Below are 14,539 nucleotides of genomic sequence, written 5' to 3'. Positions count from 1 at the left end.
TCCTTTCTCCATATCCTTGCCAGTACTTGTTATTTATTACCTTAAAATTTTTTTTTTTAATTTATTTTTAAAGTATTTATTTATTTGGCTGTGCTGGGTCTTACTTGTGGCATGTGGGATCTAGTTCCCTGACCAGAGATCGAACCCCTGCCCCCTTGAGCTGGAAGCAGAGTCTTGGCCACTGGACCATGAGGGAAGTCCCTATTTCTTATCTTTTTAGTGACAACCATTCTGATTGGCGTGAGGTGATTGACATTTTATTTAGACTATGGCAAGTATATACACTTTTAGAAGAGGATTGTTTAGGTGCGTGTGTGTGTGTGTATCAGAGAAGGCGATGGCACCCCACTCCATCACTCTTGCCTGGAAAATCCAATGGGCGGAGGAGCCTGGTAGGCTGCAGTCCATGGGGTCTCGAAGAGTCTGACACGACTGAGCAACTTCACTTTCACTTTTCGCTTTCACGGAATGGAGAAGGAAATGGCAACCCGCTCCAGTGTTCTTGCCTGGAGAATCCCAGGGACGGGGGAGCCTGGTGGGCTGCCGTCTATGGGGTTGCACAGAGTTGGACACGACTGAAGCGACTTAGCAGCAGTGTGTGTGTGTGTTTTCTTTTAAGCCCTGGGATGAATAAATGTGTGCTGTGACAACACAAGTGATAACTAATAGATCTGTTGGCTTTTGCTAGATCTAAAGCAAAACCCTGGGATTTCACAAAACAGATGCTACAAATGGATAGTGCTTTGTTTTTAATTGTGGGAAATTTCAAACATTCGGAAGTAGAATAGTGTAAACACCCACGTACCCATTAAACAGCTTTAACAATGATTCACTCCCCCTGTTTCTTCCCCTGGATTATTTTGGAATAAATCAGATATTTCATATGCTTCAGACTGTCTCTGAAGGATAATGATTCTTTTAAACAATACGTGCATGTGTAGTTGTAGATTTTAAGGACACCTGCGCCGTAGCATGACGAGCACACGGTGCTGCCTCTCCAGTGCTGCGGGTTGTCTCAGAGCCTGGCTCTCCGGCCTTGTAATAGTGGTCTTATATATTTCTCATAGGCAGGGTTCCCCTGTGAGTAGAAAGAAGTGCATTATTAAAACAGACTTTTTCTGCCAGGATTAATGACTTTCACTTTCACATTAAGTTTGTAATTTCAAAACAGTAATGTTACATAAGATTCTTAATTTTTAAATGTATTTTTAAAATCCATTTTGTGATGAACATATGGGGAAACATTTTTTTCCAAAGGGCATCCTTGCTTTTCTCATGCAGATTTCAAATTGTGGATGCAGGTGGCCAATTAAAAAAACACAGCTTACCATTTTGCTTTGGGGATTTAATACAAATAAAAGGCTTGACTCTTTGAAATTGAGCACATTAACCAAAAAACAAGAAACCAGAAGGTGGAATGAAATAAGCAGCATTCTGTGTCAGAATTGGGTGTTCTTAATATACCTTGTTCTCTCTCTCTAAAAATATTCATCTATTTATTATTTTTTGGCCCCATCGCACAGCACGTGGGATCTTAGTGCCCTACCAGGGATCGAACCTGTGCTCCCTGCGTTGGGAGTGTGGAGTAGTCTTAACCACTGGACCACAGGGAAGTGCCTACCTTATTCTCTAATGTGATGTCTTCATTTCACTGCTCTACCCTCATCTTTTATGATATTGTTTCACTTTTTTGCCTGTCTGAGCTGAAACTGTAAGCTCCCTGATGACAGGGGTTCTCCACTGTGTCCTCAGCACCTAGCATAGCTTCTGGTATACCTCATATGCTCAATAACTATTTGTTAAATGATTGAATGAGCGAATGAATCGGTAGGTGTGTTGAACATCTGGCAACCATTTTAACAGATTTCTACAGTAGAATAATTGGGGGGAGATAGGATTCTTGTTTAGAAATTATCCCCAGTGGTGTCTCTACTGCTTACATCTATAGGTAATCTCTTAGAGGAGTTCTAGTGGGGAAGGGTTAGGGTCACTGCAGATGGTGACTGCAGCCATGAAATTAAAAGACGCTTACTCCTTGGAAGGAAAGCTATGACCAACCTAGACAGCATATTAAAAAGCAGAGACATTACTTTGTCCACAAAGGTCTGTCTAGTCAAGGCTATGGTTTTTCCAGTGGTCATGTATGGATGTGAGAGTTGGACTGTGAAGAAAGCTGAGCGCTGAAGAATTGATGCTTTTGAACTGTGGTGTTAGAGAAGACTCTTGAGAGTCCCTTGGACTGCAAGGAGGTCAGTCCTGGGTGTTCACTGGAAGGACTGATGTTAAAGCTGAAACTCCAGTATTTTGGCCACCTCATGTGAAGAGCTGACTCACTTGAAAAGACCCTGATGTTGGGAAAGATTGAAGGCAGGAGGAGAAAGGGACGACAGAGGATGAGATGACTGGATGGCATCACCAATTCAATGGACATGGGTTTGGGTGAACTCTGGGAGTTGGTGATGGACAGGGAGGCCTGGCATGCTGCAGTTCGTGGGGTCACAAAGAGTCGGACATGAATGAGCGACTGCACTGAACTGAGTGGGAAAGGGGAACAGCCTTTTGCAGTTCATTACAAAGAAACGGGCTTGAGATAGCATCCAAATCAGGGGGAAAGACGGAAGACACCGAGGAGAGAGTAAACCATGAGAGTGCATCCTGCTGTCTGGGTTAGAGCTCAACACTTAACCTCCCCTAGACAGAAGAGATGCTTCCAGTTCTAACACATTTCACTCAGCATAGCATTTTCCTTTTGGTAGGAATGTCAGGGAAATAAATTCCCGTTTGTACTTTTGTGTCTGACGAGGCATATTTCAGAGTAGCTTTCATTTAAATTGATTTGAAATACCTGTAGTGTTCCTTTTTCTGCTAGGGCAAACGAGGGGGGCAAATGTCTCTTTCTGCAGTTTAAAAATTACCTACAGCAGATTAGACAATAACTCTTTAAAAGTGCTATTTTGGTAGTCCGTAGAGGAGCTGCAAATGTAAGATGAGGGGGCTGAATATCAGTAGTCAAACAAGTGTCATTTCAACTAGCTGGAAACAGTCCTTCAAGGTCAGGTGTGAACTCATGTTCCTGAAATCAGCATGTGAGCAAGAGCCACACTGCTCTCCCTTTCCCCTTTTTAGCGAGGTGAGGTGCACTGGGATGGCGGGAGTGGCGTTACTGTGTGTGCAGCAGGGTCCTTGCCCCCTGTGCAGGTCGCAGAACCATGTTCATTTACTCCGTAATGAAAGCATCTACTCTGGTAGACCCTGGAGTTGGGACGATGAATTCCATCCTTGTTCACAGTCAAGTGGCAGGAGATCGGGGAGGGTGCCTGGGGTGTCGAGCATCCACATCCCTACCCAGTGTGCTGATGCCCTGGGTCAGTGACGCCCCTCACTTAGACAAGCCTGCAGTCATACAGTGTCCAGAGTAAATTCTTTCAAGAAGAAGGGTAGAAACAAGTAAAAGACAGAGAGCCCCCTCTGTTCTTTGGTGAAGATGAGGAACAGGAGAACTGGCATGCTTCCTCGCATTGCTGCTAAAGCAGCTTTGAGCTGGATATGGCAGTGCTCCCTGACAGGTGTTAAGGCAGGGGAGGTTTTTCTCTCAAGCATCAAAGGGCATGTGTGTCTCTTTAGATCACAGGGGCTAATCTAGAGGGATGGGATCGCTGTAGCTCTTTGCCAGGGTTTAAACGTTAGAAAGTAGAGATCTAATCATTAGAAAAAGTAACATAATGTAAGTAGCTTGACTGTGCTAACCACTAAATGTACAGTCTTTAGGTAAGTTCTTGATATTTCCTTGCTGAGTTAGAAGGGTGCCTTCCTGGAGACAGGCAAGGACCGAAATGGATTGGCCTTCTATCTGATAAGCTTCTGGGGGGTAACTGGTTGTGGTGCAACTTAAGATAACCATGTTAAATTAAGCTGTGAGGTATGACAAGATGCAGAACGTTAAGAGCAAGTCTAACACCATGCTAAGTGTGAATGGACGCCTGAGAGGTGCCAATTTGATGAGGTGTTAAGACACTTTTTCTGAAATTTGACAGAAGAGGTAAAAAAGTAAGCTTCATCATCTGAATAACACATTTGCAGTATAGAATTCAAAATAGCCTGTTGTGTAGCTATAGAGAGCCTTTGTTTTGATCATCTGTATCAAGTCAGCTATTAAATGTTGGTTTCCCAAATTCTAAATGCAGGATCCATTTCTCTCCTCCAGTTAATGTACCCATTGATTCCTCGAGGCTCACAGCAGAGAGTCTGGGACCCTGGCCCTAGGCTGTTAGGATTTATTGGGTCCTCCGCCGCCTTCTGTTAATGAGTTCTGGTGGTCTCTCCTAGGCCGGCTGGGGATCTTTTCACCGTCACCTATGTACTTGTCATTCACTTGGCTTCCTGGGACACTGATGCACTGAGGCGGCCCCTCTGTCCCTGGGGTGCTGTTCCTTAAAGAGGAAGGAGGGCGTCTCTCCCAAGTGGTGAGATCTGAGAGAGACACCCCCCTCCCAAGCTTCCTGTCCCTCTCAACACCTGCTGTATCAACACTAAACTGAGAGTTAAAAGGCTGAAAATAAGGTGGTTAAATCAGTGCAGCCGTTTGTCTTCTTATTTCTGTTACTTAAACGCCAGCCTGCCTCTCTGTGTGTATGCCCTTGGGTATGTCAAGCTGTGATTTAGAGCTTGGTCCTTCCTCCTAATTCCCTTCACCAAATTCTGAGCAGTGCATTTTGCTGATTACAGTTCAAACTCAGAGACGCTGCCAGGCCACATCCCTGCTCCTGTTTTTTGTTTTTTTTTGTATTCTTAAAATACTGTAAATAGATATACTATGCCAAGCAATTTCTAACCTAATGGACATCGATTGCCATGGGAAAGCATGGAGGTACAGTCACTGCTTGTTCCCTGCTCTCTTAGGTAATTTATCAAGTATTCTAGTCAGCTACCTCAGTATTGGTGGGTGACTTCTGAGCCCACTGGAACAGACGTTCATAGGCATGTCCATCATAACAGCCGAGTGCTGAATTTAAACACTGATCCGTGAAGTCAAAAGCATCAGTTAACAAGATAGCATCCTTCCTGAGAGGAAAAAAGAGAGTTTGTGAGTATATTAGATTGCTTGATTCATCTGGAATGGTGAATAATAACATCTAATTAGAAGTTGCACCATTGTCCACTTTTTGAACAGCTCAGTTTTAATTTTTTTTGCAAGTTTTAATTTTTGATCAGTTATATAGGCACAGTAGAAAGAGTCAAATAGGTTTTCAAGGCTTGTTATTTAAACTCAGCATATCCCTGCCTCTCACCTCCATTTCTTCCCCCCAGCCCCTAGAGGCAGTCGAAGTTTTACTCTCTTAGCGGCTTTTTAGGGAACTGACCTGAATGCCTCTCAGTGTCTTGTTTGTATTACTACTTCCTGTTCAGTGTTGCTAGATATCATCTGTGCCTGTTACAGAAGATTGGATTTGTTTTAGCACGCCTCTCCTCGCTTGCGCCACCGTGCCCTCCCCACCCCCAGCCTCTGCCTCCTCTCCTTGGTCGTCCTGCCTCCTAGTATAGTTAGTTTCGGCCAGACTAACATTCAGTGCTTACCTTGTAACGGCTGTGTATTCTATATGTTATTATGACTTTAGATGCTCTCTGTTCACAGCTCGGCCGTGCTCCACCAACGCTCTCCTGACACAGGGATCGCTCTCCTGGCCCTTCTGTCATAATTCTTAGTGATTTCACTGTCTGTGTGGATCCTCTAGAACTTGATGCCTCAGTTCCTTGACTCTCCTGCACTGATCTGCTGCAGCCTCCCTCTGACTGCCAGGGTCACACACCCGGGCTCGTCATCCATGTCTTCATTTCACCGTAAGCCCAGCCGTTTTCTTTTTCACCGTTTCTTGTCTTTCTAGCTTACTCCCTCTACTGCTCTGACTTCTGTAATTCTCATTTTACCTTTCAGGCAGCAAAATTATTTTCTTTTAACCTATGGAATGAAGTTATTTAAAAACTTGTTTACATGCTTCTCTTCCTTTTTTAGCAGAGGATATGAAATAAAATACATGACTGTTTACACTCTTCCTTAACCCTCATTTCACACGGCATTTGAGGTGCGTGGGATACTGTACTTACTTTAATCCTGGATGGCCTTTCCTCATCATTATGACATGGTTTTCCTACAGGGCTGTTCATAATTCTTTGACACTACTGGCACCTACTGCCTCAAGTCCCCTATCTATGTGAGCTGTCTTTCTTCATCCATGGTCTTTCTTCATCCATGAAATTCCATGGTCTGTTATATTCACTCGCTGCAAGATACATTCAACAGGTTTCTTGCTTGTCATACTTGTTCAGCAAAATACCATCCCTTGTTATATCCCGTTTTCCACCGACTTTGTCCCGCACCTTTGTAACAATATATGCCTGAAAAACCAATACTGACTGCCCTGAAGACTCGAGCGGGCCCTGATCGCTGCTTGGCAGTCACTCTTGGTGGCTTGAATTCATTCACTTGTTCATTCTCTTACCTTCTCTCCCACCTGCTCTTTGATCCTCAGATCTGTGGTGCTCACTTGCCCATCTCTCTTAACCTAGGTGACTTTGAGTCCCGTTTCACTGGTGTGAAAATAGAAGTGGTAAGAGGAGTCCACAAGTTCCCAAGCGTGCATGTAAACATACGGGGTTTTCTCTCTGAACAGGTGCACTATCCTAGTTACCAGCTCCGGCCAGTCCCCCTTGTGCACTGATACCTTCCCCGCTTGCCCAATAGAGCCGTGTTCCAGAAGTCCTCCTGTATTTCCACCGCAATGTCGAAATTCCCGTCTGTACTGGGTCGTGTCCATCGGTGTACAAACAGGCTGCCATTTCTCCCATCTGTATCAAAACACTCATTTGACTCTGTTTCCCTCCCCATCGTCTCACCTGTACCTCGCCTCCCCTTTGTGACAAAACTCCTTGAAAGTGTCCAGCTTCTTTATGCTTGCTCTTTCCAGTTGTTCTTGTCTGGCTGTTCTCCTCAGCTAGATTCAGGTTTCCATTCCCTCCACTCCGCTTAAGCAGCTTTTGTCAAGGTCGTCTCCTCCTTGTCTTTGAAGGGTCCTGAGACTCAGTGCCTGGGCCTCTCCTCTTCATACACTCACCCCTCGTGATACTGTCCTTCTGGTGGCTTTAAATACCAACCGCACGCCAGTGGCTTCTGCATTTCTCTCTCCAGCCTCACCTGCTTACTAACGGTTTACATGATTTCTAGCGGGCTCTTCAAACTTGAGGTATTCAAAAACAGCCTCCTGATCTTCGAGAAATTCTGTCCACCCTACCCAAACCTGGCTCTCCTGTAGCCTTCCCCGTTTACAGTAAATGGTGACTCGGTCCTGGCCCCAAACCTGAGCTCCTCTCGGTCTCTTACTTTCCACGTCGGATCTGTTAGTAAATCTTGTTCTGTCTCAAGAATAAACCCAAACTTGGACCGCTTCCCCCGACCTCCAGTGCTGTCACGCTGGTCCAGTCCGCCAGCATCTCTCACCGGGCTTATTGCGGCCTCCTAACTGGTCTCTCCAGAGAAGGCAATGGCACCCCACTCCAGTACTCTTGCCTGGAAAATCCCATGGACGGAGGAGCCTGGTAGGCTGCAGTCCATGGGGTTGCTAAGAGTCGGACACGACTGAGCAACTTCACTTTCATGCATTGGAAAAGGAAATGGCAACCCACTCCAGTATTCTTGCCTGGAGAATCCCAGGGACTCGGGAGCCTGCTGGACTGCCATCTTTGGGGTTGCACAGAGTTGGACACGACTGAAGCGACGCAGCAGCAGCAGCAGCAGCACCTGGTCTCTCTGCTTTTCACCCCTCCCCAGTCGGTTCCTAACATGGCAACTGGAGTGATCCTTTATATACACACCTCAGATTCCCTCAGATTGCGTGTGTTATGCTCAGAACCAGTCACAGCGAAGGGCAGAGTCTTGTCTTTGCCGTGCCCTCCAGCCCCTCCACTGCCCTTGCCAGCACACCCGCAGCTCGCCGACCTCTGCTCTCATTCTCCACCTCAGTCATGCGACTCCAGCTGCTGCGGCCTTTTCTCTTTCCCTGGGTGTACGTGCCGAGCGTGCTCTGCCTGCCAACGTTCGTACTTCTCCCTTGCATGGAGTGTGCTTTTCCCAGCCAGCCACATGCTCCTCCTACCTCCCCACCTTCAGATCTTTCTTCAGATCATCACCGTCCCTGGGAGGCCCTCTCTGACCTCGTGAAACTCCGGTCCTCCGTCCCCAGCCGCAGCGTTCCCAATCCCCGGCCCTGTTGTCCTGCCTTTGTAGTGTTTGTGACCGCTGCCTAAATGTTTGGCCTGGTTCATGGGTGTGTGTTGCTTCTCCTCTGGCCTTTTCAGCCTGAAACTCGTATGCTTCATTTGAGGAATGTTTTCTTATACTGTTTTATTAATGATTTGCTCCCTTCGGTATTTTCTGTCTTCTCTTTCTAGTCCCATTCTTCAGATGGACAGTTAGAATCAGTGCTCTCACTATTTTTTGTCTTCTGTCCTTTTTCTGTCGTCTTCGGTTTGCTTGCTTTCTATGAGATTTCTGCAGCTTTGTCCTCCGGTCCTTCAGCTGAGCTTCTCATTTTCGCTGTCATTGATTTCACAGAACTCTTTCTGTTGCTCTTCTCTGAATATTACTTCTTAAGAAATGACGTTCTTTTCTGCTTGCCATACGTCCTGTGAACTCTTTGAGGATGTTACTGATCTTTCAAAAAAGTTTTCACCCGGAAGATTCTCTTGTGTCTTTGGAGTTGCCTTGTTCTTGCTTGGTCTCTGTCTTTTATGACGGGTTTTCCTCGAGTGCTGGCAATCCCTGAGTGTCTGGTCATAGCTAAGAGTAGGACAGTCTAGCTGATTACAAGTCTGGTGTACTTGTCAGTGTGGAATTCCCTGTGGGCTGAACTGGGTGGACCATTGGGGAACCCTGGTGTCAGTATCTTCACATCTCTCTTCTTTGGACTGGTCAGATTCTCCAGAGGACCATGATGGCATTTTCCTACAGGACACTGACCTGGCCGCCAGTTTGCTGGGCACTTGTGGGAAAAGGGAGCTTGCCAGGTGGTGCCAGAGGTACAGAACTGCCTGCCAGTGCAGGAGACATAGAGAGGCAGGTTCGATCCCTGGATCGGGAGGATCCCCTGGAGGAGGGCATGGCAACCCACTCCAGTATTCTTGCCTGGAGAATCCCAGGGACAGAGGAACCTGGTGGGCTACAGTCCGCAGGGTCACAGAGAGTCGGACATGACTGAAGCGACTTGGCACGCATGCACATGTGTGGGAAAAGAGGGCTGGGGGAGACGGCTGTCAGCATTAGCCTATAAACATGTCTTCAGGCCCCTGGTTTCTGTAGGGTGGCCCAGTGGTCCTCACCCTCAACTAAGCCTGAGGTCTTCTAGTCTGCAGACCCTCTGCTCAGCCTTCGGCCAGGGTTTGGTCAGGGAAGGTCTTACCCCTGCTCAGAGAGGAGGAGGGGAGCGGGGATCTGGCTCCTTCTGAAGTAGACTCCAGCCCACCCTGTCGGTCCTCCCTTCACCCCCGTTGCCAGAGGGACCTGGTGCTGCAGCTCTTGGGTTCTGTGGTGGCCCTTGATGGCTTCTCGGCTTCTGCTACTTTTGGTTTGTGATTCAGTGTAATCAGGTCTGCCGAGTCACTGTTTGTCCATCTCCTCTCCAGAGTTCCTGTTTCCCTCTCCTGCGCTCTCTCTCTGGGGGTTTATGCCTTTTAACATTTTAAAATTAATTTATTGATGTTTTTAGTAGGGTTTCAGGAGGGAACAGAAGTAAATGCACATGTTCAGTCTGCCATCTTTGCCTAAAAGTGTCACCCCTGGGATTTTAGGACTGTTTAAACCACTAAAAACTGTTTTAGTCGCTAATTACCATGACGCAGAGAGCTGGTTCTTAGTGTCACTTAGAATAGTGTGCCATCCTTCATTTGTCAGCTCAGAAATCTGAGGGTGATGCTGAATAATCAAGGCGTGGAGTGTGGCACAGGACTGTTAAAAGCCTGGAGTCTCTTAGGTTCCTAATTACCCGGCCGCAGTAGGAAGGTTACTTTAGAAACCGTAATGTGAATAAATCCGAGTGTGGGTTTGATGCACGCACATTGTTTGCGTCAGTGCTGTCTTTCTTGTCTGAATTGTAAGTCTCTGGGCCCAAGGGAAGCACTCAGCATGCTGTTGCAAATTAAAAAAAAAAATCATGCTTATCGGTGATCTTTTGTGTTTCATTATCACCAACAGTCAGGGCTAGAACGTTATCATCTTCATGTGCTTTAAATGCCAAGCGTTTCAGAAAGTTAGACACACTTGGGCTTGAAGTGTGCAGTACTCAATTATGCTATTAATGGTTTTAACCACTGGATTCTCTCTATTAGGGACAGTTTCATACCTGGGACATAATTTTACATCTGATATAGTTTTGATAATTTTTGAGTTTCAATTCACTGAGCATCAACTTGGAGTCACAAGTAACATGTTGGATATTGTTCAAAATGAAAAGAAGTTGGTCTAGTTTTTTTTTTTTTAATCTCCTTCATGAATATCTTTTTTTTTTTTTTTTTTTAAGTTCAACTCTTTATTGGCTGTGCCTTGCCGGATTCGGGATCTCATTTCCCTGACCAGGAGGGATTGAACCTGTGGCTGCTTCCTGCAGTGGAAGCGTGGAGTCCTAACTGCAGGACCATCAGGGAAGTCCCCTTTTCTTTTGTTCTCCTATTCTTGTTGATGGTGTGAACTACTGGAGGTTTTTGGGGAAGAGTCGTACACTTATGCGTCATGCCCTGCGTGGCTTCCAACAAACAAAGCAGGCATCGTCTTTTCTCAGAAAAGCAATGTCACAGATTGTTTCCTTTTCCATCTTATGGACAATGGTTACTAATTAGTAATAATTTCTATTTCTTCCAGTATCCTGGTCTTTTGGGGCTTTGGTTTTCTTAAAGTGATCATTTTGATTATATATAAAGTGACAGGATGAATGTATTGCATTAGTATGTCATGGCGGTCAACTGCACTGCTTATGCTGTCTGTAAAAACTATATTATTGTTGAGCAAAGTCCAGGAGATCATTAAGAACAGCGAAGCCTAGCATGCTGCAGTCCATGCAGTCGCAAAGAGTCAGACACGACTGAGTGACTGGACAACAACAAATTGTTTTACAAGTCAGGACACGAATTACTACATTTTAAAAATGTCATCTTGAAGCTGAGGGAGTATTAAAGTGAGTTTAGTCAACTAAGCACATTCAACAAAAATAAGGATATATTTGAAATAAACAATAGCTCAGCCTTCATTTTAACATGCAGTTTAAGAGCACGTGCTCTGGAGGTAGATGGGTCCTAGACTGTGCCCTGCCCCTCTTCTGGCTGATTGTGTGACCTTCAACCCTAAGTCCCAGTTTTCTCCCCTTTATAAAGTAGGGAAATTAATAGTATCCACTTCGGAAGCCTATCAGGATTAAATGAGATGATGAATATAGAAGCTTTTGGCATACTGTCTGGTAAACATAAGTGTTCCTTAAGTACTGCTGCTGCTGCTAAGTCGCTTCAGTTGTGTCCAACTCTGTGCGACCCCATAGACGGCAGCCCACCAGGCTCCCCCGTCCCTGGGATTCTCCAGGCAAGAACACTGGAGTGGGTTGCCATTTCCTCCTCCAATGCATGAAAGTGAAAAGTGAAAGTGAAGTCGCTCAGTCATGTCCGACTCTTCGAGACCCCATGGACTGCAGCCCACCAGGCTCCTCCGACTGGAGTGGGCTGCCATTTCCTTCTCCAATGCATGAAAGTGAAAAGTGAAAGTGAAGTCGCTCAGTCGTGTCCGACTCTTCGAGACCCCATGGACTGCAGCCTACCAGGCTCCTCCGTCCATGGGATTTTCCAGGCAAGAATACTGGAGTGGGGTGCCATCACCTTCTCCATCCTTAAGTGCAGTGTCAGACTTTATTTTTTGGGGCTCCAAAATCACCGTAGATGGTGACTGCAGCCATGAAATTAAAAGACACTTGGTCCTTGGAAGAAAAGTTATGACCAACCTAGATAGCATATTACAAAGCAGAGACATTACTTTGCCAACAAAGGTCCGTCTAGTCAAGGCTGTGGTTTTTCCAATGGTCATGTATGGATGTGAGAGTTGGACTGTGAAGAAAGCTGAGCGCCAAAGAATTGATGCTTTTGAACTGTGGTGCTGGAGAAGACTCTTGAGAGTCCCTTGGACTGCAAGGAGATCCAACCAGTCCATTCTGAAGGAGATCAGCCCTGGGATTTCTTTGGAAGGAATGATGCTAAAGCTGAAACTCCAGTACTTTGGCCACCTCATGCGAAGAGTTGACTCATTGGAAAAGACTCTGATGCTGGGAGGGATTAGGGTCAGGAGGAGGAGGAGACGACAGAGGATGAGATGGCTGGATGGCATCACTGACTCGATGGACGTGAGTCTGAGTGAACTCCAGTAGTTTGTGATGGACAGGGAGGCCTGGTGTGCTGCGATTCATGGGGTCACAAAGAGTCAGACACGACTGAGCGACTGAACTGAAGACTAAGTAAGACTCATTAATACTATTCTTGATACACAGTATTAATATGTAGTATGCTTTATTTTATTCATATTCTATGGATTCTATCATTGCCGGATCATGTTAGAGTTTGAGGTAGCTAGATGATTTACTCTGAAACATTTTAGTTGTGATTTTTTTCCCCTTATTTTTTCCCCTTTCTTAATCCATAGTGTGTCCAGGACTGTTGCTGCTTTTGCCAGACCCCCATTTAGCAAGAATTTTGGAGCTGAAGGTTTTGGTGTTTGAAATGAACAGAGGGTTGAGGGTGAAGGGCAGCCACTCACCGGATGAAGGGGAGCAGGTCCAGGTAGGCTTTTCTCGCCATGTCTATTTGGGCACCAGACAGGAAGCCGTCATGGAGGAAGTCGCCCGCGTTAGTCAGGATGCCATGTAGGGCATACAGGTCAGAGAGGCGTTTGAGCACCTGGTGAATCGCTGGCTGGCTTTCCAGTTTCTCCAGAGCTTCTGTGAAAATCTTCACGGTGACATAGTAGAGGTGCGCCTACAAAGATGCAGAGATGCGTTAACCTCTGATTTCTGCCTCCACAAATCATCCCGGAAGCTTGGCAAGACTGCTGGAAGAAGGTTGCTGTGGCCGTGTGTTTCCCAGCAGTCTGACAAGCAGCCGCCTCTCTCCTAGCCCACTGCGTCTGGCTAAGCCTTTTCGACGGTGTCCGTGTGCGTGCTAGCGGCTGGTGGGCTCTGGAACTTGGCCCTTCGCTTCTCATTGTGCTTGGGGCAGTTTCAAGTTGGTTTGAAAGAAAGAATACAGGAGTGTTGGAGGCTGACCTGGGCCAGGGAGGGACAGCACCGCTTTTCTCGAGAAAATAGCCGTTTATTGTCTGCCGTGTTCACCGCCTTGCCGCCTGTACCTGGGCCGCTGACCCCGTGCCGAGTTCGCAGCAGTTGGATGTGGTTAAGGAGCGGAGGTGCTCCGCCGCCCTCCCGGGTCAGATGCCTTGGTGCTCAGGCTGCACCCGGTGTGGCAAAGTTAGAGACCCTCACTTTCCCACTTACACCCTGGGTCCCTTTTCTCACCTGAGAGCCGCATCCCTGAATTCTCAGGGCTCTGGATTGAAGAGTGGAGTGATGAAGAGCTGCCCGAGGGTGCCCGCCTCTGCCTTACGGAGCAGGAGGGGGGCCAGAGAGAGGAGGGGCTCCTTGGGGCAAGGCTGAGCTGCACCCTGGCACCGTGCTCTGAACACAGTCAGCCTTAGTTTGTGACTGTATTGGTTTCAAGCTTCTCTCGTGTCCAGGTTGGGGTGGGAGTGGGATTTATACTCTGTAGCATTTATACTCTGTGATCGGTCATGTCTGACTCTTTGCCACCATTAGACTATAGCCCACCAGGCTCCTCTGTCCATGGGATTTCCCAGGCAAGAAGACTGGAGTGGGTTGCCACTTCCTCCTCCAGGGCATCTTCCCAACCCAGGGATCGAACCCACGTCTCCTTTGTCACCTGCATCGCAGGGGGATGGATTCTTTACCGCTAAGCCACCTGGGGAGCCCTGTTTATGTACTCAAGCTGGCTCTCTAAGTTTTACATCTATTAACTCATATAACCTTCACAATAATCCTACAAGGTAGATCCTATTGTTAGCTCCATTTTGTGGAGGAAGCGTGTGAGGCATCTAGAGAGTAAGTTCCTCACCTAGGCACTGGCTAATGAGTGGTAGCAGTGAGTTCTGAACCAGGGCAGTCAGTCTCTCGATTAAGAATTGGTAGCATTACTCGCTACCCTGTGTTGCCAAGGCCACCAGAGACTGAGGCTGGATGTTACTGGGCCAGGACCAGAACTTGGGCCAGGGTTTGCTCCTGCTTGCCCACCCCTCTGCCACTGTTCCCACCAGCCCCTTGTGTTGCTCTGCTGGGCACGTCTGGTTTCCAGATGAGACCCCGTTGGGTCCTTGAGGTTTCTGTAGAGGACAGGGCCTCCCAGGGCCCAGAGCCCAGAAAGTGCGGGTTTCCCTGCCCATTATGACTTTAGAGGG

The 14,539-nt window shown here is 46.9% G+C and overlaps 1 protein-coding gene across 14 annotated transcripts in view; it reads right to left on the bottom strand.

Annotated features, from left to right (window-relative positions):
• Positions 1–732: 732 nt before the first annotated feature.
• Positions 733–14,539, bottom strand: part of ACOX2 (acyl-CoA oxidase 2) — a 30,880-nt gene continuing 17,073 nt past the window's right edge. For all 14 annotated transcript variants that reach the window (XM_086367177.1, XM_086367174.1, XM_086367179.1 and 11 more), the window contains 3 exons: positions 12,833–13,050; positions 4,929–5,061; positions 733–1,078 (listed from right to left, as the gene is read on the bottom strand). In XM_086367177.1, the coding sequence (XP_086223303.1) occupies positions 1,016–1,078; positions 4,929–5,061; positions 12,833–13,050 (414 nt within the window). In that variant the 3' untranslated portion in view covers positions 733–1,015. The remainder of the gene's footprint in view (positions 1,079–4,928; positions 5,062–12,832; positions 13,051–14,539) is intronic.

This window comes from Bos grunniens, chromosome 22 (assembly GCF_055505025.1).
Source record: "Bos grunniens cultivar Pamir isolate PY7600 chromosome 22, Bosgru_T2T1.0, whole genome shotgun sequence".
Classification (NCBI taxonomy): domain Eukaryota; kingdom Metazoa; phylum Chordata; class Mammalia; order Artiodactyla; family Bovidae; genus Bos; species Bos grunniens.
This window is presented reverse-complemented; position numbering and strand designations above follow the sequence as displayed.